This window comes from Kogia breviceps, chromosome 7, assembly GCF_026419965.1.
Source record: "Kogia breviceps isolate mKogBre1 chromosome 7, mKogBre1 haplotype 1, whole genome shotgun sequence".
NCBI lineage: Eukaryota > Metazoa > Chordata > Mammalia > Artiodactyla > Physeteridae > Kogia > Kogia breviceps.
In genome coordinates, this window is record NC_081316.1 from 52123492 (window position 1) to 52151351 (window position 27860).

At 36.1% G+C, this 27860-nt stretch overlaps 1 protein-coding gene across 7 annotated transcripts in view; it reads left to right on the forward strand.

Moving 5' to 3' along the window:
• NOX4 (NADPH oxidase 4) overlaps positions 1 to 27860 on the forward strand; it is a 147570-nt gene that overhangs the window by 90903 nt on the left and 28807 nt on the right. For all 7 annotated transcript variants that reach the window (XM_059068555.2, XM_067038299.1, XM_059068560.2 and 4 more), the window contains one exon: positions 17654 to 17735. In XM_059068555.2, the coding sequence (XP_058924538.1) occupies positions 17654 to 17735 (82 nt within the window). The remainder of the gene's footprint in view (positions 1 to 17653; positions 17736 to 27860) is intronic.

Below are 27860 nucleotides of genomic sequence, written 5' to 3' on the forward strand. Positions count from 1 at the left end.
AAAACATTTTTTAAAGACCTATTAAATATTTGCCAAAATACCTCTGGACAAATTCTAAGGAGTTGGGATATAAAATGAAGTAAAGAAATAGGGCAGTAGTTGAAGGGGCGGAGGATATAGGGACAAGGCAAATATGAGTTTAGAGTACATATAAAATAAATATATATATATGTATTTTATATAGTTTTATATATACACTTATATATGTAATGTGAACTATTATGTTTATATATGTCTATGGACAATATGAATAATAAGATTAAAGTAGAGATGGAAACATTGATAATGCTGGAGAGATAGAGGTTATAATTATAGGAGCAAAGTGCATGAGGGTCTCCTAATGGGTTTCAGAAGGACTAGATTACAATGTACAAGTGGAGGAGTTGACCTCAGGTAAGGCAGCTGGGCAGTTCATGCTTTATAGGAAGACAAGAGAAGATGGTTATAGAGCATGGCTACCGATTGGTTGGTGGACTTGGAGTGAGAGGAATGGGATTTCTCTTCTGATTCCTTCTGTTTTTTGTTTGTTTGTTTTTAAATTTTATTTAGTTAGTTTTGGCTGCGTTGGGTCTTAGTTGCTGTGTGCAGGCTTTCTCTTATTGAGGCGAGCAGGGGCTACTCTTCGTTGCAGTGCACAGGCTTCTCATTGCGATGGCTTCTCTTGTTGCAGAGCACGGGCTCTCGGCGCGCAGGCTTCAGTAGTTGTGGCACACGGACTCAGAAGTTGTGGTGCATGGGCTTAGCTGTTCCGCGGCATGTGGGATCTTCTTGGACCAGGGCTCGAACCCGTGTCCCCTGTTTTGGCAGGTGGATTCTTAACCACTGTGCCATCAGGGAAGTCCCTCTTTCTGTGTTCTTAGTGAAATAAATAGTAATAAATAAATAGTAAAATATCATTTTAAATAGTAAATTCATGAGTGAAGCATGATGGCCTTTCTGAGTTGTGCCAAGAGTCCGACTGAGATATGTGGTCCAAAATTTAAAGTGAGAGAAGTCAGAATAATTGTGAGTTTTTTCCTGGCATGGTCCACTTCTTCAAATTAGCTATTGAGCAGGTGGGGAGTTGGATTTAACCAGCATTGGTCCACTCCTGATTAAATTCACTATACTTGTCACTTCCAATCTATTCTCTGCACTGTAACCATAGAAACTTCAAAGCATGAATCCAATTAAATCACTGCTTTTGCCTCAAACACATTAATAGCTTTCCATTGCTCCTTGGATAAAGCAAAAAATCCTTACAGTGGTCTAGACAGGCATCCCTGCTTGGACCCTGACCTACTCTTATCTTGATTCAGTTTTTTCTTCTCTGCACAAGAGCACCTTGGCTTTTCTGTTCCTTTTGTTTCCCTTGTTACCTCCCACCATATATATATCATGATCCATATACCAGTAATACTCTCCACCACTTCTTCCCACCCCTTCCTACGTAGGTACCTAGCATCTTTAAATCATAGCCCAGGAGCACTTTATCTGAGAGGCCTTCTAGACATCTCAATTTGGGGTGTTGTTTCTTATATGCTGCCGTCACTGTATTTCTGGTTTTGAGAGCACTTATCTCCATTGGTAACTATGTATTTAAATTGTGATCATTGGTGTAACAAGTTTTCTTCGATACACTATAAGCGTTATCATGATAGAGACCTGTATCTGTTTTTGCTCACCGCTTGTACTCAAGGGTCCATTAAAATGGTTGTTCCTAATAAATGTAAATATTTGTTAAGTGAAGAGAGTAAGGAAGGGAGAGAGGAAGGAAGGAAGGAAGGAAGGAAGGAAGGAAGGGAGGGGAGAAGGCAGGTAGGCAAGCAAGAAGTTATATCCTCTGCTTTGTGAAAAAATCACCAGTAAGTGGGGCAGGGGTCAGATACATAACGTCATGCTGTGTTCACCAAAATGGAGGATGCAGATGCATTGGGAGGGAGATTTGGGAGGCTTTCTGTGCCAAAGTGAGTGTAGTGTAAAAATAGGACTTGTCTAGAGTGGGAGATTTTTCCAGGGAGTAAAATAGCTTGAATAATAGCACAGAGGGGTGAATTTATCATGGAAAGTCCGGAAAATGTCATGCTGTTGGAAGGCAGGCTGGGATGGTGTCCAGAGGTCATGTTATGGAGGAGCTTGTCTGAATTACTAAGAAGCTTGGTCTTTTTTCCTAAAGATGTTGGTGAAAAATCGAAGGGTTTAAAACAAGAACTGAAATCAAATTTGTACTTTATATGGGTCCCCCTGCTGGTTTTTTATACAGATTGGAAAGGAGAAAGACCAGGTTAGAAACAGAGACACCAAATTCAAGGACTGTCATAGCATCAAGGAAGCTGAGGAGACAAAAAGTTCTGTGCAGGGAATGATCTATGGTGACCAAAGAAGTAAGACTGAACAATAACTGTAGGAGGGCATCACTGCTAACTTGATAAAAACCACCTTTTGGGGAAAATGCAGAGAAGAGGTTTGAGGATGGTAGAGGTTGCTGTGAATTACTGAGTAAAGTGGAGACCAGTAAGTAGAGAGAGTTAGTGTACAAAGAGAAGCACATAGCAAATGGGCCTATTTCTAAATTCTTCCTATTTCTAAATTGCCCCAGAACTCTGATAGGGATTGAATTTATATTGATCTGTCCTTTTATTAGCGAGGGGTGATGAGTAGCAAATACATATGCAATTACTTGTGTATCTATCTAGGTAAATAGATAGATAACTATTTACCTAGGGCAGGGTGAGGATTAACATATTATGTCCTAAAGTATGTATTATTTGTATAATAAAACATTATAACTCTAGCGCCATGTAAGTCTATGTGGAAATCATTGAGGACCATTAATTAGCTACTATAATGGAATTTAACATAACTCATTTGCTATCATAATATAATAAATCATTCAATAAATATGAGCTGTGGTTAAATTGCATATTTCATAGTCTCAGAATTCAAGGAAATTTTTCTATCAGGGAAATGAGAAATTTGTATTACCATATAAATGCCCATCTTTTCTCAGGAGAGAGGATAAATTGTTTTCCCCTTGGTTTCTTGGTTTATGAACATGAAATCTATGCTGTCATTTTTTAGTAGTTCACTTATAATGCCACAGATAATATAGAGATTGCTTAGTAAGTGATTGGAATTCACTACTCATTAAGTTTTATTCTAATTCAGTTATCTTACAACACCAAAGATAGGGAAAATACAAAATTTGGGGATTTTTAACCAATAAAAAGTTTTACTTCTTATTTATTTGTTTATTTATTTTTGCGGTACACGGGCCTGTCACTGTAGTGGCCTCTCCCGTTGCGGAGCACAGGCTCTGGACGCGCAGGCTCAGCGGCCATGGCTCACGGGCCCAGCCGCTCCGCGACATGTGGGATCTTCCCGGACCAGGGCACGAACCCGTGTCCCCTGCATCGGCAGGTGGACTCTCAACCACTGCGCCACCAGGGAAGCTCAATACTTCTTATTTTTGAAAATAAGCAAATTATATAATTTCTGGACCTGAAAATAGAGTTATTATAGCAAAGTGGTTTTTTTGCATGGATTGTTACGTTTTTCTTATGAACTGTTTGTTCCTAAGTTTGGATTCTCTGTTACCTACTATTTTCTGCTTGATTTACTATATAATATTAAGGAAAATAAGAATAGTGATGGACTTCCCTGGTGGTCCAGTGATTAAGACTCCGTGCTTCCACTGCAGGGGGCACAGGTTCAATCCCTGATCAGGGAACTAAGATCCCACATGCCGTGCAGCCAAAAAAATAAAAAGAATAGTGAGGAATTTTCTTGGTAACAATTTCTTAAGCAATGTCAAAAATATGACAATAATGTGCTGGGTGGTCAAGAAAGAATAGGTCATTTTGCCAAGCTAATCTGGTGGTAATGGACTAAATAATTCCAAAGCCAAAAAGACAAGGATTCTGTGCCATTATCATTATCATGAGGAACATTTTTAAGTACTCATTTGTTTGATGCAATTGCTAAGCACTTTATAAAGGAAGATAAATGAATATAGTTCCTGTATTATAAACAAATTGTAATTTTTAAAGCAAAATTGTAACTTAATGGATTATAATCACACAGACAGTGTTCTTTAGGGTCATCCAAATGAACACACCTAAGACATTAAGAATGTTAATCCCAAAGGAATATACTTATCTTCCACAGATTCAAAGGGGATCAAGTAAGGGAACTTTGGGAATAGAGTCTAGTAAAAATGCTATTGCTCTTATTATGATTTTTGAACTTTAACAGAGGAGAAGGGTGGGATTTCATAAAAAATATAAATAGAATGGAAAAACTAAACTCTTCCATGAAATGAGATTTTGAGAAAATTTGCAGGTGACAAATTGTGGACATGGAATGCTAGGGAACACCAAGAAATGTACTTTGGATAGATAATAAAGTGAAAAGGTAAAATGGTCTGTCGTAGAGTGATGAAGAGCTTAAAAATAGAAGGCAATCTTATTTTTTGTTGGCACTGTATTGAGAAACTAGTAAAATGTCTTGGGATGTGGCTACCCACATAGTTAGAAGGAAGGGAAAGCCAAGAAGGTCCACATAGAAAACTTTGCATATCCCAACATTTTCATGACAATATCTAGCAGAAAGTTATGCCTCTGACTGGAGCAAATAAGAAAATACATTTTAAGAGTTAGACTGTCCTTCAGGAATAGTCAAGTGATTTGTCATCCTTTCTTCGCCCAGCCCCTTCTTCTTATTTGTGATGTATTCCTCTGACACTACAATTGCACAATAACAGTGAAAAAACCTTTTGTTGCTACTAGCACGGTAGACTGTTCAGTGGTGGTTTGGAATATCGTGTCCTTGCTGGTTGAGATATAGTACTCAACCATACAGACTTCCAGAGTTTGCAGCGAACATAGTGGAAAAGACGACCAAGGTTAAGATGCAAACTCAATAGAAATGAGAATCTATCTTTTTCTTTTTTTTTAGGCCTGGGAATCAATTTACATAAATAAATATTCCTATTCTTGTTTCTTCCACAGAGCAGAAACAGAGGCAATATTTTTCAAAGCATCCTTTAAAAAGAAGTTCTTAATTGTATTATTTATTTATTTATTTATGTATTTGCAGTCTTGGCCTATATGATGTAAACTTCTAACAAAAAATTTCCTAAGCCTATCAAAGGCATCCATTTGGTGTTCACTAGTTTTCCATATTAAGAGGAAGTCACAGAGGAAAAAGAAATGATATAACTTCAGTGAGAACTGAGAATCAAGTGATGTAAAGAAAATTAAAGATTTTTTTTAAAGAATAGAAAAGTTGAAAGGGACATGCAGTTTTTCTAGATATAAACACAAAATATTTAAAACTCTTAATTCTTCCCCAAATAATTTACAGACTTAATATAATTTCAATTAAAATCAGAACTCAAGATCAAAAATAATATTATTTGAAGACATCTTCAAATATTATTTGAAGAAAAATATATTTTTTTTTACTTTTTCAACCACGTTTACTGGCTCACATGAATATCTGAAAACAAATCCATCTGTCTTCCCTTTTTGTCTCCTTGGCACAATTTCCCCTAGTTCTTAAAAAACAAACTACTATAAATATTCAGAAGGGGGAAATAAATTTATAATGTGAAAGAGGTCAATAAATAGCCAAATATATCAACCACTGGAAGGACTATTTTTTTTTTTAAGATTAAGCCACTGATTTGCAACTTTTATTAAAATAAATTTAACCTTAAACACAAGATAATTGATACCTTGATCTCAGCTCAAGTTTTGACAGCACTTGAAGTTTTACATAAATAAACTGCATAAGAAAACAATTAAAAATTAGTAACAAGAAAATCTAGAAAAATTTGAATAACAAGATAGGACTGGCTCTATATAAACATGTTATAAAGTAAAATGAATTTTACAAAGAAGCTAAGAATTTACAAGGCTAAATAATACGCCTAGGAACATGAAGCTATTAAGTGGATGAGCTGAGATTTGAACTCAGGCTCATATTATGCTAAAGGATGTGCTAATTTATAAGTTACTACACTGCCTCCTATAAAGTTCAAGAAGTTTAAGCACTGTGGCACTAGAGCAAAAGTGACAAGAAATATATTAACAAAGGAAAAAAGTCTAGAAGCAGACCCTTTGTTACATGAAAATATATATCATATGATAAAGGAAGCTCTGTTTATCAATATGAAGTGTTAGTTTGTAAATAGTTAAAGCATTTGGCACTTAACTATTTAAAAAAATTAAATCTTTACTTCAGACGACCAAAAATTACTTCCAGATAGGTTAAGTACTTTAACATAAAAATGTTAATCTGTAAAGGCATCAGAAGAAAATATAGAAATTAAACTCTCCATATGAAAGATCATTCTATTGTGGAAGAATTCACAGAGAAAAGTAAGTAGATTTAACTACATAAAAATTTTAAAATCATGCCAAAAAATAAAAGGAAATTGAACGAAAAAAAAATTTATAGTAAATACACACTAAAACCTTCAATGTATAAAGAGCTTGTTTAGTTCAATAAGAAATAAGCTGCAAAAAGAAATGGATAAACTATGTGAACAGAGTAGATCATAATAATATTCAAATAAATGTTAATTAGAATAACTGTAATACCATATTTCACCTATCAGTTAACAAAGATTTTCTTTATTAATAGTATCTATTGCTGGTGAGGATGCAAAATATTGACATTGTCTCTCATGGATATATAATTAGGGTTCTTTAAGAGGATTTAACTTATTCTGCCTTAGGAAATCAGAAAATTTATGTAGGCATGATGAGGTCCATTTGAGCTGGAACACAGGTTAAAGTAGGAGCTTTCTATGCAGAAAAGGGCACTGTTGGAAGAAAGAACACATTGCCATAAAAGGCATGATGTCATAGCAAACAATAAGATGTTAATGCAGCTGAGCTTAGAAATATTAGGAGATAAGGCTGCAGAGATATGTAGGAGCCAGTTGTTTAAAGAATATTCAACACCCAGCCAAATAAATTAGACTTCACTGTATAGTCCACAAGAGATTAAGAATCTCTGCTCCAGTACCTAACCTTATTATGCTGAAAATAAAAACAAAGGTTATCACTGGTAGGCATAGTTTGTGAAGGCCTCTTCAAGGAATGGGAATCTTAGTTGGTCTTGAAATCTTGGACAGGATTTGGTTAAAAGAAGGACAAGCAGTCCTGGCATCAGGAATGCACATGCAATAAAAAAAAACCAGAGAGATGGGGGAAACTCAAGTTTATCCAATGAAACAACCTAATGAAACAAGTGAATTCATATATTTGCTTGTTGCTCTTGCCTAATCCATCATTTCATAGGCTTGGTCTTTGACCAGGAGGTCCTGTATTTAAGAACAGAGAAGATTCCCACTGCAAGGTTGGTTTTGATAGGTTTCAAAGGACCATGTATTTCATGCCAGTAATTTTGTTTGCCCAGGGTTTTAGGTTAGAACTTCATAAAAACATTAAAAAAAACCCCTCCAGTTTATTTGGATAAAATTGCCTACTCCTCCTTGAATATGCACCCAGGGGGTATTGAGTTTGCGCAGAAAACAGGGACTGAATTAGTATCAAGCTGAGCCTTGATCACTTTGAGGTGTTTCTTTTGTTGAATGCCAACATTGTCAAAAAAGTGCATTTGCTGTGACAAATGAAAAGAAAACATTCTCCTTAAGAGGTAGATTGTGGAAAGCTTAGTAGCAATAATGTGTGCAACTGAAAATGCCTCTGTTACTTACTTTCACCTTCCTTAAACCTCTGTTCTTTTTTTTTCACCCTGTCAGTTTTTGTATTTAGCTTCAGTGGCAATAGAACTCATATTTTATAAGAAAACCAGTTACAGACATTGATTCATTGATGTATTTAGAGGCCAACAAGTCTGTTTGTGGTTCTTTCAAAAGCTGATTTTTTTGATTTTTTAAAAAATAGTGTGTTTAACAAGTAGGAACTAGAATAATGAAAATTAAAGGAATAGACTTTTAACACTGGGCTTGCTCTGAAAATAAAAGCATCCATTAAATAGTTTTTCTTTGTGTAATACTGCATGGCCTACCTTCAGACCTTACACTGTTAAAAGTACCAGGTGTGGAGGCACACAGATTTTATATGACCTTGCTGGGTTTTTCTCGTATTATGTAATCCTTAGGCAAGAAGAAAATAAGAGAGGGGGGAGGCCAGGAAAGGGAGTACAGTATTTTCTCTCCCAAGAATGAAGCAATATAATGCAGTGGAAAGAACATTTGACTGTGAGCTTTGGGGGTTTGTTTTTGTTTCTGTTTTTGTTTTCTTTTTAAATCTCTTTACCTCTTGCTAGCCATATGGCCCTGGGCCAGTCAGTCAGGCAGTGTGGTTTTTAGTTTCCTCACCTACAACCTGTTGCATTGATATAATTTTCTCATTTACCAGCTCATTGCTGATGTAAGGCTGTATAATTCTTTTCAGAGAAATAGATCCTAAAATGTGGATAATTTAATTCCACATAGGGTAGGAATGATAACAGATTAATTGAGGGATAGTTGAGAAAATCTCACAGGGAATATTGTGGAGGATAAATGCCAAATATGGGATTTTTATGTTTGTTTTCTTTCTAGCACCTATTAGTGTTCGTATTCATTTATTAGCTCTGGTTGTATATATTGTGCTCTATGTTCTTATCTTCTGAGTTACAAGTATGGATTTGTTTTTCCCCCCTTGGATAAGACAAGTATAAGATTATTTTTTTGTATTCCTTTGATATTGGCCTTAATATTTGTGGAGAAGGTAGTTTTATATAACCAGAGCATGCAGCTGATTGTTTTTTTCTTCTAAAATCGCAGTCCATTTCCATTTGAATTTTATCAACAGAAGATTTGTCTATATCTTTAATAGGAAAATATTCTTGCTCTTAGAATTCTAGCTTTAGCTAGATTTCTAGCTCTTCTTGCAGCTAGATTTTCTGATTTATCTAAAATAGTATTAATTTGAATGCCTTTGATGCTTTGAAAGCAATATTTTAAATAGCAACTATTGTTATTCAATACTGAGTTGCCATGGTAATAAAGAACATTTACTTGATTTAAACTTTTCAGAAAAGGAAAATTTATACTCCGTATCTTTCTAGTTGGTTTGGATGTACTTCTCTCTAAGTTTGCCCTTTAATTCTCATTTTTTGAAGTAATTTGTTTCTTCTAAGATTAGTGTGCATATTTCTTTTCCTGAGGAAAATGAAACACCAAATTTTGACAAACCATTAATTTCTTTGAATCCCTAGGAGAACAGCTTTTCTTTCCCTCTTTAAGTAATGTAATTACATTCTAAATTCTTTCTCAAGTAGATAGGGGGAGGAAAACTTTTCCTTCTTCCCTTCTAGATTCTTTGGCTGGCCTAATAATTAAATTGACCTTAGCCAGATTAACAAGAAAAAAAAATGAATTTCATATGTATGGGAACCCCAAAGAGATGAGGCTTCTTGTCAGTTAGGCAATTGAAGCTTATATGCCATGCTGAGCTAAGGAGAAGCAGGTAGGGGTCTTCAAAGGGGAGGAAGACAATTCACAGGAAGATGGGAAGAGCAAATGTTTGGTAAATAAATGTTTCCCATGCCATGCAGACAAGTCTTTCTGATGTAAAAAGTTATGGCTGGTAATACCTCTCTTCCTGGTAATGCCCGTTATCTAAATTCTTTTAGGTAGTTAAGGGGGAGGTAAGAAGCTCTTCTTGCATCTGTTGGGCCTTGATTGTCTTTAGCTTGGCATAATCCACATGCCAAAGTGGCACATTCTGGGGCAGCCTGCCTGAGCCCCATCATGGCTGTAATTGCATTGCAGTTCTTTTGTTGTCCTGGCATTTCCTTGTGATAAACAGGGCTGCGCTTGAATTACAATTTGTTTTGTTCATAGAGTGTGACAAATAATAGGTACTTAATGGAAGTTCGTTGAGTGAGTGAATAAATGAATAAAGGATGCTTTAACTGATAGAAGACAGCAAAAATGCTAGCAAAATTATTCATTTCATCTAACATCATAGATAAGGACTTCTTTTTTGTTTATTTCACTTTTTTATAAAACCTCTCTGCCTCTTTTGCTTTTTATTACGGATGTATCCAGGCAAAGTTGGCAGTTCTATTCTTCTGGACTGTTAGAGTACGCGTTTCTCACTTATTTATTTGCAGTGTACATCTCTTTTGATAACACATATTGTCTTCCTTACTAGACTTTTAGTTTATTGAGGACTTAACTTGGTGCCTTATTTTTAGTACATGATCATAAATGTTGGCTGAAAAAAAAATTTTCAAATGTGCAAATTTTGTTTGTATATTTAAGTAGTACTTCCTAAATATTATGGGAAATATTAACTTGTACCTTCTCTTTTAAGCAGCATGTGTGTATGTGTGTGTGCATGCATGCATGCTGTTTCTGCATCAGTGTTATGTCTTCCTCAGGAGGTAGAGGAGTGGCTAGTGTTACAAAAGCTGTACTGTAGGGAGTGTAAATGACAAGTACCCTTGAAGGTGTGTGTGTGTGTGTGTGTGTGTGTGTGTGTGTGTGTGTGATAGTATACACATCTATCTTTTTAAAAATGATTACTCTTATATAAGTTCTCTTTAAAATATAAACAAGATACAGATAAAATAAAAATTAATGCCTCTTAAACTTCCATCTCAAATCCTTAACCATATTTATTCTTAACTCTTTGGTATATATACTTATAGACTTCTTAGATATATTGTAGATGAAGTTATCCAATACCTTAGAGAGATTGGAAAGCTGAAGAGAACTTATTATATATGATGGCTATCAACCCCTTAACTAAATGCCCATGAATGATTCTTTCGCTACAACTTTGAGAAATACATTGGTGATAGGCATTCTAGAACCCTTGAAAAGCTCTATGGTGACCGTTTGCAGACTGAGAATGACAAACGAGAGAGGCTATCATTGGGCTGCTTGAACTCAGTGGAGATGATGAGGTCCCTGAGAGGCAGGGGTTACGAGGCAGCAAACTGATAAAGTCAAGCTGGGTGTGGTTACCATTATGGGCAGCATGTGCAGAGCAGTGATCAGAATGGATTGACCTGTTGAGATCTTTGGTGTTGACTGACCATGGTGTCCTTAGGACTCAAGTAGATGGACAGCCTAGTAAAATCTTACTTGATTTGTACAAATGAAAAGAAAACTCAAAGACTGGCAAACAGAGGCATAACCTGAATCATCTCAGTAGAGAGTCACAGCCCTTCATCCAATTCCTAGATCTGAGTCAGTTCATAGATTCTGAACACCTTTAATAAAGGGATGGTTAAGTCCCTTTGAGAAAAAACCCTGCTACATGTCAAAAATTAAACTATTAAATGATCCTCTTACCCTGTAGCCATTTGGCAGGGTGACTGTGCATGGGTGAAAGAAATATTCAACTTTGGGGGAACTAAACATTGACTCTAAGGTGACACCATTTTCTTAGGAACCAAAACCTTACTACAGTAGACCAGTAAGGTCTTATAGGAAGTTAATAGCTTTGGCTTTAGTCTGTATCACCATAGGCCCAGTGGGTCTTTGAATCCACCTTAATTCCAGAATACATGAATTGAATAAATACACTTAGCCACTGTCAGAATCCCCTTATCAATATAATCTCCTTTTCTTCTCTTTTCTATTTTTTTTCATAATTTACTCTTGGTGTTTTGTACTTCTAGGTAAAATGGAACATTTCTCTTGTCTTATTGTTAGTCCTAAATTTACCTCTTCATCCATGCCATTGTTTCTTCTTTAACTCCAATAGGTAGACCCCGTTCTTTTGTATTTGTATAAAAGTTGTCAAAGTGTATGTGTTTGAAGAGCTGTCCTCCAGTCCCTACCTCATTAACCAGAACATTGACTTGACCAGCTTACTTTCTTCTGCATAATTTCCTTTCCAAAGAAAAGGGTGTCTTTGGGAACTATTGATATTGGGTTTTTGTGATACAGTAGATGGAGTGGGTAACAAATGACTAGAGAAGTGAGAGAAAATAATTTTCATTGGAAGGGATTAAGTTTCATTTTTTAAAAAAAAGAGCAAGAAGAAGAAAGAACAGGAAGTTGAGTGTAGAAAGGAAAGTTAGGAGAGAAAAAGAAAAATGAAACAAGTACCTGTTTTTCCTAACATGAAAATACAAGCTAGAGACCCTTGGGGGATAAACTCTGCCTTTCAGTAAAGAATGTTGAGATAGACAATCAGTGGAAGGAGGGTAAGAGAGTTTAAGATGTTTGTGGACACTTTGAATATAATCTCTTCTCACTCCAACTCACCTTCCCAGGTATTAATGGTCAGTTTTTGAGCAATTCTATAAAATTAGAATAGCTTTATTATCTTTTGATGAATAACTTGATGCTAGGCACAAAGACCAAGCCACCTGGATCCCAGTTATTATCAAGTTACTTTTTTTTCATGACATTGATCACCTACTGCACCTTCTACATATTTATGTGTTAAATTATCATCATTGGACCAGTCTTTTCATAAAATAATGAATAACTTTTGAAGTAGATGCTGATTCATTATCAACAGATTTGAGTGTTTTCATGTGTTCAGTGAAATTGTTATGGCTTCCAGGGTGGATGGCAAAATACAAACATTTTGTTCAAGTTGCATGTTCATCACCAACTTTCTTGAAAAAGACAAATAAATTTAATATTTACTTTTATTTTTTTAAATGTTTATTTATTTATAAATTATTTTGTTTACTTATTTTGGCTGTGCCAGGTCTTAGTTGCGGCATGCAGGATCTTTAGTTGTGGCATGCGGACTTCTTAGTTGTGGCATGCGGACTTCTTAGTCGCAGCATGCAAACTCTTAGTTGCGACATGCACGCAGGATCTAGTTCCCTGACCAGGGATTGAACCTGGGCCCTCTGCATTGGAGTGGAGTCTTATCCACTGGACCACCAGGGAAGTCCCAATATTTACTTCTAAATTAATCATTATCTTTTCTTAACTTATTACTGTTGAAATAAGTTACTACATTTCATGATAAGGGACAAAACCACTATAATAAGAGTGTTTAGGCTACTCTATACATTAGACTGTTTAACCTCTATTTCCTATACATTTTTCATACCAACTTAAATTATAATTTTCTACATTTCCACTGACATTGTCACCTGAAAGCTTGATGGCTGTGTGCATCTTATGGACTTCAGCATGGGGCATGGTGCAACTGGCCAGTATACTATGTGCCCTGAAAGGCCACTTGTTTATTTTTCCCATCATCAGCCCAGATTAGATGGTATTACTTGTCCCAGGGTATGTGTGTCTGAGGGCATTTCTGAGAGCAATTCTTCTTAACAATGAGCATCTGTATTGCAGTGAAGATGTTAGTTATGTTACCTCTGGAAAGAGCTGGAAAGGAAATGACTTATTCTGACTTAACTACACATTCATGCATCTCACCCAGTAGTAACCAAGAACACTGCAGAAGCTCTAAGTACAAAGTGGAGGTCTGTCAAGCCCACCTGTTACAGGTTGGGTTCACCAGAAACTGATTCTGAGAAGTAATCTGTGAATGTAAAATGCTTATTAGAGATCAACACCTGTGAAGGGAAGAGGAAGGCAGTGAAATTGGGTAGAGGAAGAACTTGAACCACCATGCAGTCTCTATGAAGCCTCAGCCAAAGTGGCAGGAAGCTTTGGAGCAAATTTTGCCCATCAGAGTTGCCTGTGTACAGCTAAACTACCCCTGCCTTGTTCAGTCACTGGATTTGAGCTGTTCTGGGAAAGGCATTTCCCCTGCCCTTAAGGCAGACTCTGATGTAACTGACAGCTGGAGGCTACCTGCTGACTGTGCTTTTTGCTTTTTTTCTCCCTTATTATTATAGTGGTAGAGAGAAGACTTTATTTTTTCTCATTCCAAGAATATATATGCATACTGTTTTTTATTGTTATGCAAATTTTTATTGCTTTTGTTACATTCTGCATGTTGGGGAGGATTGCAGATTGCCTATTTTCCATTAAAAGGAAAATGAAGAATTTGAGTCACAGTAAATGTACAAAAAAGTTTGTTAAAATTGGAAAGAGTATTTTAGTTTTCTCATCTTTGTTTTCAAATAAATAAGTATATTGTCTCACAATTGGTTGTCCAGGGAACCCAAATTAATGTAATTGTGTGCAGCACGTCATCCAGGTCTGGTTGCCTGAGAATCCTTTTGTTGATTGAATGAGAGAAGGAAACAGTGGGTGAAAGGCTTGTGTTAATTAAGATATATCCCCTACTGGTAGAAAATTATGGTCAGACATTATCACATCATTAGTCAGCTCATCAAAATATCACTTTGTAGAAAATCCTCTGGTTCTTTTCAGTGGCTTTAATAAAATTGTTCTAAGAAGCCCTGTGAAAGGACTGAGCTCTAGTTTTTGGATAACTGCCATTTTCTTAAGAAACAGACTTTGAGCCTACCAAGAAAGAAGATCAGCTGGTGTGACATTTTACTCTAAGAAAAGAAGAATTATTTAAAAATTTTTGTTATTTAACAAAGGAAACATCAATTTATTTTGGTCTTTTCTTTAGCATCAGATAAAGAATGGGATACTAATTAAATAGCTGAAATTTAGGAGACTAAAGGATTAATGTAAGCATTTGAAACAATTTTTCATTTACTTGGACTTTTCTAAGGATAATTTTTATCATTTATTTTTATTCTCATAAAGAAAAAATAAGCAGTCATTATACTTTTACAGGAAAATGTTAATTATTCTCATTTTGGAATTTATACATATGGTATAAAAATGGAAAATTTAAAAAGGACACTTTTAAGGTACTGTGTATATTTTCTGTTTGTGTATATGTGAACTTTTTTTTTGACAGTCGCGCTAGCTACTCAAGAGTCTTCAGGTTCACTTGGTATTCCTTGCATTTATGGTATTCAGATTAAAGGATGCTCCAGATATAGGAATACTAATTATAGATTTCATAGTTTGGGTAGCTTAATAAATGATCTCTTATATGCTACTTTTGCTGTGTGTGTAGGGGGTGGGTTTTTGTTTGTTTTTTAGTCCTATCAGTATAATGTCATCTCCAGAGATTTTCTTCCAGATTTACAATCAAATGAGTTTTATGATTATATAAACAAGGATAATCTATAACAGTATTATATTATGGTTATTTTTATTAATAATTCTCTTTTTCTTTGCATCTAAATCAGTTTGGGAAACATTCAGTAAAACTTTAACTTATACTAATTTTCAGCACCCAAGGATATAGCATATTTAATATAGCTGTTTGAACAGTTCTTTACTTGATGTGTAAAGTTCATATTTGCTGTTGGGTTTTGGTTTTATTTTTCAAGACCCATTTTAGGAAAGTCATAAATGGGGGGCAAAAGAAGGAAAAAGAGAAACACTTCAAATCACTCATTTAATGGGTTGCTACATAAATTGGGAAGTAGACTGAAAAGCATGGGTCATGTCATCAGAAAAATTTACTAGTCATTCATTGAAATAATCATTAATTTTGTTGATGAAAAATAGCAGCATATCAGTTAATAATAGAATTTAATTTTAAGAAATATGAACTCAAATTAAAGAGTAAGTGTGCCTAAAGGAGAAAAAAATAAAGTATGCTTTCTTGGATTTGTGGACTGTAGGGTACAGCCACCTCTGAATTTTCTTAGTTCCTCTCCAAGTGTATTGTAAGAACTGTCAAGAGAGGTGAAAACAAAATGCAGAGTAGAGGTCAGCTAAGCATCTGATTTGATCTACTTTAATAAATATGAGGATAAAATCCACATCCTGCTTCTCAGCCATACTTGGTAACCACTGTACTCACAAATGTTTAACGTCTGGCTATTCAGTAGCCTGGAAAGGGTGAGTCATCATCAAGTGTAGATTTTCAGTATTTTGTGGAAATTGCTCACCTTTTGTTAGTGATGGATTTATTGCAGTGCAGCATTTCAGCTTTTTACTCTGTTCTCAGCCTGATGGTGTGACTCTGTCAAGGCTAGAGTACAGGTCCCCTGGCTTTTTATGGTTGATCGATGACCAGTGGGGCTCTTCTAAAAGCATTAAGATTAACCTTGGCAAACAGTTTTCTGTATCCAGTAAAAATGGAAATTGAAAATAGTCTTTCAACAAATATTTATCTCAGACCTTAACATGTATCAGATAGTGTTCTGCATCCTGGTGGCACAATACCCATCTACTAGGAGGAGGGGGAGGGGTGGATAGACAAATGTATATAACAGTAAAAATGTAATATGATAGATTCCATGAGAGTGTAGCACAGAGTGTACCAGGAGTACCCAGCAGGGCCATCTATTCCAGATTTGGCAGGAAGAAAGAAAGAAAAAGGAGGGATCAAGGAAGCCTTCCCTAGGGATGACTCTAGAGATAGTGACTATCTAATCCTAGAAATGTGGGATCAGTATTAAAGTGATAGATTACTCTATCAGTGCAGATAGCTTTTCATTATAACTATTTCTAAGGCAGAACTGAGGATTCTTCCTTTCTCCACACTCCTTTTTTTCCTTCTCTTCTTTTCTGTTTCCTATCTCGCTTCTTCCCTCCCTGTCTCTTTCTCTTCCTCTTTCTTTTCCTCCCTTTCTCCCTCTTTCCTTCATTATGAATTCATGAATACAGAATTGTATTAATCAGATTCTTGGTTCATGACCCACTGTCATCATTGGACAGTTTCTGGCTCTCATTCATTCATTCATTCACTGATTTATGATGCTAAAATGAGTACATATGACTTTATTAACAATTTCTTTCACCCGCCTTTTTGCTTTTCTCCTACTTCATCCCCTCACTCCTTCTAAAAGGTAACCATTGTCCTGAATTATGTATATCATCCCTTTTTTCTTTCATATATAACATACCCAGATAACACATTGCTTAGTTAGTTTTTAACTCAACAAAAAATAATATTCTTCTATATGTAATCTGCTTGTATATTTTTCACTCAACATCATACTAATATGATTCATTGTGTTTTTATTTGTAACTGAATTCATTGTTTCACTTCAATGGAATATTCTATTCTGTGAATATACCACAAATTATCCATTCTCCTGTTCCTAGGCAATTGAGTTGTTTCCATTTATGTTGTTCTGACCAGTGCTGCTATGAATATTCTTCTTCTTCTGCCTGAGACATATTTGAAAGTTTCTGCAGAGTATATACCTAAGGAAGGAAATATTGGCTCATAGGGTATGCAAAAGCTAAACTTAAAAAATTATACTGAATTGTTTTCCAAAGTGATTGCACCAACTTGCATTTCCACCAGAATTTTACAAGAGTTTATGTTGATACAATCCTAACACTTGGTCTTGTGAGATTAATTTCTGTCAATTGAATGCCACATAATGTGAATGCTCTTTTATGGTGTGTGGTTTTAATTCTCATTTCCCAAGTTACTAATGAGTTTGTGCATCTCCTGGTATATTTATTGGTCATATTTGTTTCCTCTAACCTTTCAATTATAAGATTTTAGTATTAGTTTATACTGGTGAATACTTGCTATTTTTATATATGCAGTTATTATGACATCTTAATTAGAAAAATATCCATAGTCATTAAAGTTAAATAAAAACCTATTTTGGTAGTACATAAAATGGTGGGTAAATTTCTATTACAACATATGCAGTCAAAATAGTTAAAAAATTAAAAGAATAGGAAATAATTCTATTTTGAAATTATTATATGACTTTTTTCATAACCTGTTGTTTATTTTTCTTTTGACAGAACGATTTCGAGATTTACTACTTCCTCCATCTAGTCAAGACTCCGAGATTCTGCCCTTCATTCAATCTAGAAATTATCCCAAGTAAGCAATAGGAGTTCCCTAGGTATTGTGAAGGGAATGGGCATAATGATGGGCGAGCTTTGGGAGGGCAAAGAAAAAATGTTTCCTTTTTAGGATTCCTGAAAAGGCCTGAAAAACCTAACCTAACTAACTAGAGCATCTCCTGCACTATAATGTCTCAGGCTCTTCACAGCTAATCCCTCATCTGGTTTCCTGTTTTCTATCCATTAAATCTAAAGATATATATATATATATATATATATATATATATATATATATATATATATTTTTTTTTTTTTAACATCTTTATTGGAGTATAATTGCTTTACAATGATGTGTTAGTTTCTGCTTTATAACAAAGTGAATCAGTTATGCATATATACATATACATATATCCCCATATCTCTTCCCTCTTGCATCTCCCTCCCTCCCACCCTCCCTATCCCACCCCTCTAGGTGGTCACAAAGCACAGAGGTGAACTCCCTGTGCTATGCAGCAGCTTCCCACTAGCTATCTAATTTACATTTGATAGTGTGTATATGTCCATGCCACTCTCTCACATCGTCACCGCTTACCCTTCCCCCTCCCCATATCCTCAAGTCCATTCTCTACGTCTGTGTCTTTATTCCTGTCCTGCCCCAAGGTTCATCAGAGCCTTTTTTTTTTTTTTAGATTCCATGTATATGTGTTAGCGTACGGTATTCGTTTTTCTCTTTCTGACTTACTTCACTCTGTATGACAGACTCTAAGTCCATCCACCTCACTACAAATAACTCAATTTTGTTTCTTTTTATGGCTAATATTCCATTGTATATATGTGCCACATCTTCTTTATCCATTCATCTGTTGATGGCCACTTAGGCTGTTTCCATGTCCTGGCTATTGTAAATAGAACTGCAATGAACATTGTGGTACATGACTCTTTGAATTATGGGTTTCTCAGGGTATATGCCCAGTAGTGGGATTACTGGGTCATATGGTAGTTCTATTTTTAGGTTTTTAAGGAACCTCCATACTGTTCCCCATAGTGGCTGTATCAATTTACATTGCCACCAACAGTGCAAGAGGGTTCCCTTTTCTCCACACCCTCTCCAGCATTTATTGTTTATAGATTTTTTGATGATGGCCATTCTGACTGGTGTGACATGATATCTCATTGTAGTTTTGATTTGCATTTCTCTAATGATTAATGATGTTGAGCATTCTTTCATGTGTTTGTTGTCAATCTGTATACCTTCTTTGGAGAAATGTCTATTTAGGTCTTCTGCCCATTTTTGGATTGGGTTGTTTGTTTTTTTGATATTGAGCTGCATGAGCTGCTTGTAAATTTTGGAGATTAATCCTTTGTCAGTTGCTTCATTTGCAAATATTTTCTCCCATTCTGAGGGTTGTCTTTTGGTCTTGTTTATGGTTTCCTTTGCTGTGCAAAAGCTTTTAAGTTTCATTAGGTCCCATTTGTTTATTTTTGCTTTTATTTCCGTTTCTCTAGGAGGTGGGTCAAAAAAGATCTTGCTGTGATTTATGTCATAGAGTGTTCTGTCTATGTTAATAAGTGGTTTTCAAAATAACCACATGCTAGATATGATTTTAGGAATTTATTCTTCTTTAGCATCTTGATAACTCTTTCTTAAATGGAATAGACTTTTTCTTAGATGCCACAAGTGTATTAATTGGTTGAAGCAATGTGCCTCATCTTTCCAGAGAATAAGGAAGTGTGAGGTTTTTATTAGGTATTTTCTTCCTTAAAATCTGATGTATGATGGTATCTTGATCCTTCCTGTGGAAGTTTGGAGTACCCTCTACTTTTTGAGTAATCTCTCTTTACTAGCTAGTATGCAATAGGCTAAAGAATGAATAAACTATTATCTGAAATAGAAAAACCAGTCACCAAATTAAAGAATTAGAGCTTGGTTTACAAATATTTAATCAAAACTCATCATGATGCTAAATGATTCATTCTTTGATCAGTTTGACAGTTTATTCAAGTATTTACTGAACTTCCCCTGAGTTAGTTTTTCACTGATTACATAGCTATGATAATATTTACTTAATTCTGGTCACAAAATAGATATATAATCTGAATTCTCTGTTCATTGTTTCAGATATTAATCCAGGTTTAATCTCTAGCAATAATTTTACAATCTCCTCCCAGTACTCACAGGGACATACATGTGCCTGGACAAGCCTTGCATAGGTACATTACTCATGTTCATGTCGGCAGGGAGCATGGAGGTTCCTGAAGAGATCCATGCATGTCTATCGGTGTTTTTGCCCACAGCTGCTATTTGCAGGGGCCAGTGATACTTGCTTTTCTGCCTCTTAGGCTTACTGTCTGACTGACACCATTGTTTAAAGGAGACTTACAATGGTTTCTCAACTGGTAATCTGTCTGCAGTCGTTTCCCTAGGTTTCCTTAGCTGTATAATTTTACAAGTATCCTTCATGTTCTTAGATTTCTTTTCTGATAGTGATGTGATCCATTCTAATATTTAACAGACATCATGTGACAATCCTTTGTCAGTGTCTAACCCTTGGAGTAGATATACTTTTTGACATCTGCAGATTAAAGAAATAAAAATCATCCATTGATGCCACACCGTATTATGGCAGTTAAGTGTGCAGACTCTGAAGCAGATTGCCTTCCCTGCTGACTTGGTGACCTGGGTGACCTAACCCTCTGTGCCTCAGTTGCACCTGTGTGAAAGGAGGAAGTTAATAATACTTACCATTCAAGCATGATACAAAGATTAAATGAAGTAATAAAAATATATTTTGAACTGAGCTTGACACATAGTAAATAGTGCATTTCAGCTGCAGATGTTATTTATTGCTATTCATTTAAAATTGCATCTAGAATTAACTAGATTTGCATGTTTCCAAACACCGTAGGAAATAGGTTGTTCATTTATCTTGCAGGATAGCTTTTATGTCAAGATACTTTCGGCAACCCGCCCTTATTAATATTTAGGGAAGTACTATTTATTCAATATTTCTAAATTACCGCAAGATGCTGATGTGAGGCACCACTTAGGTGACCACTTGACATCTTTATGAGCTTCAGTTTTCTCAACTATCAAATGAAAATATGCTAATTAAAGGTTTCTGGGGCTGAAAATATTTCCATAAAATTCTGGATTAAATACAATTAGTTTATTTAAGTTACAGAATATTAAGCATTTTCATCTTCCCAAAGCTGATTTAATGTCTAGTTTGGCAGAATTTTAGGAGTTGCTGGGAGACATAGAAGGGATAATATAATTCTGTTTGTGCTGTGCCTAAGCAGTGTTGAGTTGGTCCAAGGAAGAACATAGGAGCAAAAACTCTGTACGTGTAAACAATGCCCACTTAAAGAATGTTGCAGTAGAAGAGAAAGTTGTGGTAAGGGCCAATTAGTAAATACAAGTGGGCAGGGAATCTGTGTGTCTATACCTAATTTAAACTAATTTTGTATTATTCATGGTTTTTAATACTATCATTTTTTCTCTCATTTATATTCACTCTCAGATATATTCTCATTTATTCATTATTGAAGATAACTAAAAGTCAAGGAATTTGTAATTTTGTGACACACAAAGATTTCTAGAAAGCTGAAAGTTTAATCAAACCATTAGTATTTGTTGCTTTTATTCACAATGCAGTATACCTATTTATATTAAGATTTTTTTAGTAATTGAGAGTTTAATTTATGTGTATCTCATTAAAATTTCAGCAGCTAGATCTGCTTTATAGTAAATGACATTATGTTTTTATATTAATAAACATAGAAATAGCTGCCGAATTCTACCAGATAAGTTTTTGGCACTTACAGATATAACCATATTATTTTTTTTAACATCTTTATTGGAGTATAATTGCTTTACAATGTTGTGTTAGTTTCTGCTGTATAACAAAGTGAATCAGCTATATGTATACATATATCCCCATATCCCCTCCCTCTTGTGTCTCCCTCCCACTCTCCCTGTCCCACCCCTCTAAGTGGTCACAAACCACCGAACTGATCTCCCTGTTCTATGCAGCTGCTTCCCACTAGCTATCTATTTTACATTTGGTAGTGTATATATGTCAGTGCTACTCTCTCACTTTGTCCCAGCTTACTGTTTCCACTCCCCGTGTCCTCAGTTCCATTCTCTACCTCTGTGTCTTTATTCCTGTCCTGCCCCTAGGTTCTTCAGAACCTTTTTTTTTTTTTTTTTTTTTTTAGATTCCATATATATGTGTTCGTATATGATATTTGTTTTTCTCTTTCTGACTTACTTCACTATGACAGACTCTAGTTCCATCCACCTTACTACAAATAACTCAATTACATTTTTTTTATGGCTGAGTAATATTCCATTGTATAAATGTGCCACATCTTCTTTATCCATTCATCTGTTGATGGACACTTAGGTTGCTCCCATGTCCTGGCTATTGTAAATAGAGCTGCAGTGAACATTGTGGTACATGACTCTTTTTGAATTATGGTTTTTCTCAGGGTATATGCCCAGCAGTTGGATTGCTGGGTCATATGGTAGTTCTATTTTTAGTTTTTTAAGGAACCTCCTTACTCTTCTCCATAGTGGCTATATCAATTTACATTCGCACTACATTAAGATTATTCTGATTCTTTTACTTACTCATTGAATATAGACTCCATTTGTGAGAAATACATTTTAAGAGCTAAAATATGGGTTAAGAAGTGACTTATTTGCCCTATATTATGTGGTGTCACAGAGTGATATTTACAGAGGATAATGTAGCTGACCTTCTTTAAGTGAGACTCACTCTACACTGGTTAATATAGGCTGATGAATGGACTGTGGTAATTTGGATTGGCGCTGGGTTCTCTAGTGAGCATAGTGTCCCTATAATCTTGAGCATCTTATAGAGACACCTAACAGATAATGAAACATGGAAAAGGGAGTCTTTTATTTAGGGAAAAAATTCATGAAGAGAACTGACTAGTTCTTGAAATGTGTATGTACATGTGTTTTTTAAGGGAAAGCCATTTTTTTTTTTTTTTTTTTTTTTTTTGGTTTTTGTGGTACGCGGGCCCCTCACTGTTGTGGCCTCTCCCGTTGCGGAGCACAGGCTCTGGACGCACAGGCTCAGCGGCCATGGCTCACGGGCCCAGCCGCTCAGCGGCATGTGGGATCTTCCCGGACCGGGGCACGAACCCGTGTCCCCTGCATCGGCAGGCGGATTCTCAACCACTGCGCCACCAGGGAAGCCCGGGAAAGCCATTTTTAAAAAAGCATTACCTGCGACAATGCTGGGGAACATTGTTCTAAAATATAATAATGCTAATTAGTCACATTCTGACATTCCTGAATTCAAAGTTGACCCATTGCCAAAACCAGGCACATCCATTCTCATCAGAATGTCATAGAAGACATTGCACCATGAAAATTCTCAGAGCAGGAATAGATGTGTCAGAAATAGACAGATGAGTGAAAATCAGGAAATGAATGCATACTTAATATAAAGTAAATATTGACTCATAGGTTAGAGGAAAGAAATGGAGATAATGAGCTTAAGTTTTGTTGCTCATTTCTTAGCTGTCATCATCATTATTAACTGTGAAGGCTTTAGGTTTATAATGTATTTAGAATAGAGGGTAGCTATAAATATTCTTATCCTTGTAAATGCAGCTTCGGGATGTAAAATGGTTGAAGACATTTGGCATAATTTTACTCACAAATGACTTGCAACCATGTCGGCAATTAGGCCAGCAAAACATATTCCAATGGCTCTGAAAGTTTAATCATAATATGTATAAAAATATTGTGGAAAACAGGAATAAAATGTCACATATCTCTCTTTGGTTCTCATAAAGATCAAATTCTCTGGAATGCTTAATGTCAGAGCTGTTTAGAGAGGGGAATACTATTTATGACAAAATTCAGAGCTCTTTCTTTTTGGCTTGGTTTGCCACCAGAGGACAACCTTGATTATTTAGACAATAAAAGCAATGTCTCAACTCAACGTCATTTCCAATGGGCTGTTTAAAAAGGGCTTAAAACAGTGATATTGAGTAATACACTTAAATTGCAGAGCCTCAGATGACCTTTCCAGATGTCATCTATTCTCCAAATTGTCTTCCTTTCTCTTCCCAAAGAAAGATTTGAGTTCCTCTTCTTCCAGAGACCCTCCCTCCCACTTCAGTAATTTTTGTTCAATCTGCACATTTGTAATATATTTGTTACCTGAGCAAAGTTGTTCTGATTCATAATAAAAAAATAGCAACATTTAACAATTTTTACATGCCAGGATTGTGTTATGTGCTTTATACGCATTATTTCATTTAATCTTTACCATCCCCTATAGGTTAGGTAGGACCATTTTCCCAATTTTACAGATTTTATAGATTAAGGGACTAAAATTTAAAGGGGTTAAGTGACTTATCCAAAGTCACATGGCAGAGCTGGGTCTCAAACCCAGGTCTGTTTGGCCCCCAAATTATACCTAATTGTGCTATACTGCCTCTCATTTATTCATCTGTCCATTTTTCCATTCTTCAAATATTTATTGAAAAACTACATGCACCAGAAGCAGTCATAATTACTGAAAATAGAAAAATGATTAGGACATAGTATATGGCTTTGAGGGACCTAGAGTCCCGTGGGGGAAAAGTAGAATCAGAGTTTAATGGAGAAATTAATTATAGCAATATGATAAGTCCTATAAATTATAGAGAAGTACTAAATTCAATCAGAGAAGAGAAGATAAAGTGCCTTCCTGTCTAGGCAATTCATGTAAAGTTTAATTTTCCCTTTGGGGAAAATCTTGACAAGTGCTATGGAACCAGATGAAGAGGCTTTTTATAGATGGAACAAAGAGCATAACAGCATATGGAACCGTGAAAGTGGGTGGTTCATTGAGAGATCATACTTCATATTCAGGAGGGAAGTGATAAAGGATCAATTCTGTCGTAATAGTAATAGGGAAAATCAGATAGATGTCTGAGAATGTTAGGAGGCACAATCAGCAGAACGGGATGACTATTGGACAAAAAGAAGAGGGGGGAGAGCATGAAAGGGTAAGGGGAGGGAAGAGGAAACACTTCAAGGAAGGAATTCAAGCAGTTTCATTTGTATCGCCTGCTGGCTTACTGTCCCCATGATTGAGGACAAGTGGAAGGTCTTTCTGAGCATGATTTTTTTCCCTCTATTTCAAATACAATATTAGCACTACAGGAAAAGCTCCCTGTTTCTCCTTTACTCTCACATACAATACTTCTAACACCAGGTACGTGGGAGTTTTTCCCGCACCAACCAGTTCTTTGATACCAGATGGGTGTCTGGCAATTCAGTTCAATTCTGACACTAACCAGAGTTAGTTGCAGACCCTACAGCTTAAGGGTTCAGTCCCATAAGATTGCTCACTCCCACTTCAGATGCCAATCACAAGTAGTAGGTTCCCAAGTTACTTACAGCTTCTGCCCAAATTAGCTACAAATCAGGGTTCCCATGACCCTCTCCTTGGATTCTGTCCTTCACTCACAGAAATCAGGGAAACACGTACGGATTTATTATACAATAAAGGATATGAAAAAGCATACAGATGAACAGCCAGATGGAGAGATACATAAGGTGAAGTCTGGAAGTGTCCCAAGTGCAGGAGATTCTGTCCCCATAGAGTTGGCATGCACCACCCCCTTGGCATGTAGATGTGTTCATCAACCTGGGAGCTCTCTAAACCCCTTTTTATGGAGGCTTCGTCACAGAGGCATGGTCAGTTATTAACTTCATTTCCAGATCCTCTCCCCTCTCCATAGAATAGGGGGGTGGAGATAAAACTTCCAAGCTTCTAATCATGGCCTGGCATTTCTGGTGACCAGCCGCATCCTGGAGCCCACCAAGAATTGTCTCATCAGAACAAGAGACATTCCTAGAATCAGGAAACTCCAAGAATATAGGAACTCTTTGTAAGATGCTCCTATCATTGAGGAAATTACAAAGGTCTTAGGAGCTCTGTGTCAGGAATAAGAGTCAAAGACTAAATACTAGAATAAGAGATTTTCCTAGTACCCATATGTACAAGAGTTTAATAGCTCTGTGTCAGGAACTAGGGATGGGTGGGTAGTTAGACAGATAAGTACTACCTTCCCTCTAGTGTTGCTTTGAGGAACACACAGTGCCTGGCATAATTCTACCTCGTAAAGCTTTGTGATTGTTAAATAAAATGATGTAAAGTACCTGACCTTTTGCAAAGATGAATTCTCATTAGTATCCCCACTCCCAGCTCTATTCTACCTTTTCCCAAAGCTATGCCTCACCTCAGGTTAGGGTGGTGAGGTTCTACCCCATGGTCTGCTTTAGTGTCTTCATTCCAGTCTAGATCCTGCCAGAATAGACATGTTCTGCCCAACAGTGAGGGCTCTGGGTGATGGGATCTGATTGCACAGTGATTAATCAAGAAGGGACTATTTCTATTGTGGGCCTGCTTATGATGGATGCACTGCTGTTCTAGTAGTTTCCACAATCACAGCTAGTCATAACATTCTTCATAATGTACATAATATTAAAGGATTACTGTCTCTCATTTTCTCATCCCTAAACTTAGGTTTTCTTTTATTTAGTAGATGATATTCCAACACCTGGCTGGCAGGAGATATAAAAAAATTGATATTTTTAGGATTCTTAATTCTTGAATTTTTCGAATCTAGGCAAGCATAATGTCAAAATTAAGCTGATCTATCCATAGATAGTGGGTCCCAGCCCCTGGGCTGGGATTCACAAGTAAAAACCCTGCCATCAGGATTGCAAAAGCAAGGTGGACCACCAAAAAAAAAAAAAAAAAAAACACCGAGCAATTCTACAAAAACTGAGGCATTGCTAAAACTGAAGATTCTGCTCAGACATATGATAAGTCAAAGAACTCTGTTAGTGCAAGACTAATGGACAAGGAATAAGGATGCCTCCGTGCTCAGTGAGAGAATAACTGGTTCTGGACTCAAATAAGAACTGGTTCAAGGATGGGGCCAAGATGAACCTGTAGCTGGGAGGTCAGGAAGCTGAAATCTTAGAACAAGTTGAGGAAGTAAACACTTTCTAGGAGATTAAGTTAAGCATATTGGATTCTCCATCTAGTGCCTTTGAGAGCTATTTACTTTCTTTGTTCTGCCTCATCCTGCATTCTCAGCTGTCATACATCTTCTCAGACATCAGCTGTTTTTAGTTTTTTAATTTTTTATTTGTCTTTGACTTAGAAATTGTCTATCAGTTGAGAGAGAAAGTGGCCTGAAGTTCCTCCTTTGTTAAAAATCTTAAAATCCTATCTTAACATTCTTGGATAGAAACAACCTCCTTTTTGCATAAGGTGATATATAGCTCCTCAACAATATTCTCAGCTCTAGAAGAGTGAGATATTTTCAAAGTTAAGCCATGATTTTAGAAACAGCTTATGAACCTATAATAAAAATGAATATTTAAAAAGCAGTTAAAATTAATCTATTCATAATGGTATGGTTATGGTAGTATAATTTTGATAATATACTTGTTTTATGGGAACTTCTTGCCAAAGAATTTTTCTCCTTGCAGCCCCTAAATTAATTCATGGTTTCTGTCGGAAAATCTTGATTAAATGATTCAGAACTCCAAGAAACAGACATCAGTCAAAGCAGTTTTTCGAACAATGTTGCTTTTATTTATGCATGAGATTGTATTATGTTTTAATCACTCATTAATTACGGAGATTTCTTAGCCCCCTGCTGGTGAAGTTTTCTTCCTTAAGTTGTTCCTAAAGTCTAAGCAGTGTGGACCACTACCCACCACCTCCCACCAAGTCTTAACTTAAATGTTAAGGGCTTGCCTGGGTCACCATATTTAAAATCCCCACCTGCACCAGCTCACTCTCTATCCTCCTACCTGCTCTTCTAGCACCATCAATGTCACATGGGATATTAGAAACACAAGTTCTCAGACTTTACCCCAGACTTACTGACCCAGAAAATCTGGGGGTAGAGGTCAGCACTCTGTGTTTTAGCAAACAATTCTGAGGCACACTAACATTTGAGGACCATTAGAGAAAGATAGAAAGATTTCAAAGACTTTCTCAAGCTTTTTAACTCCCTCCCACTCCTTGTTGTTTTTATTGATATGATTACTTCCTGGGAATGGAATAGTCTAAAACTGCAACTATCCTTTCCAGGGAAACAGTTAATC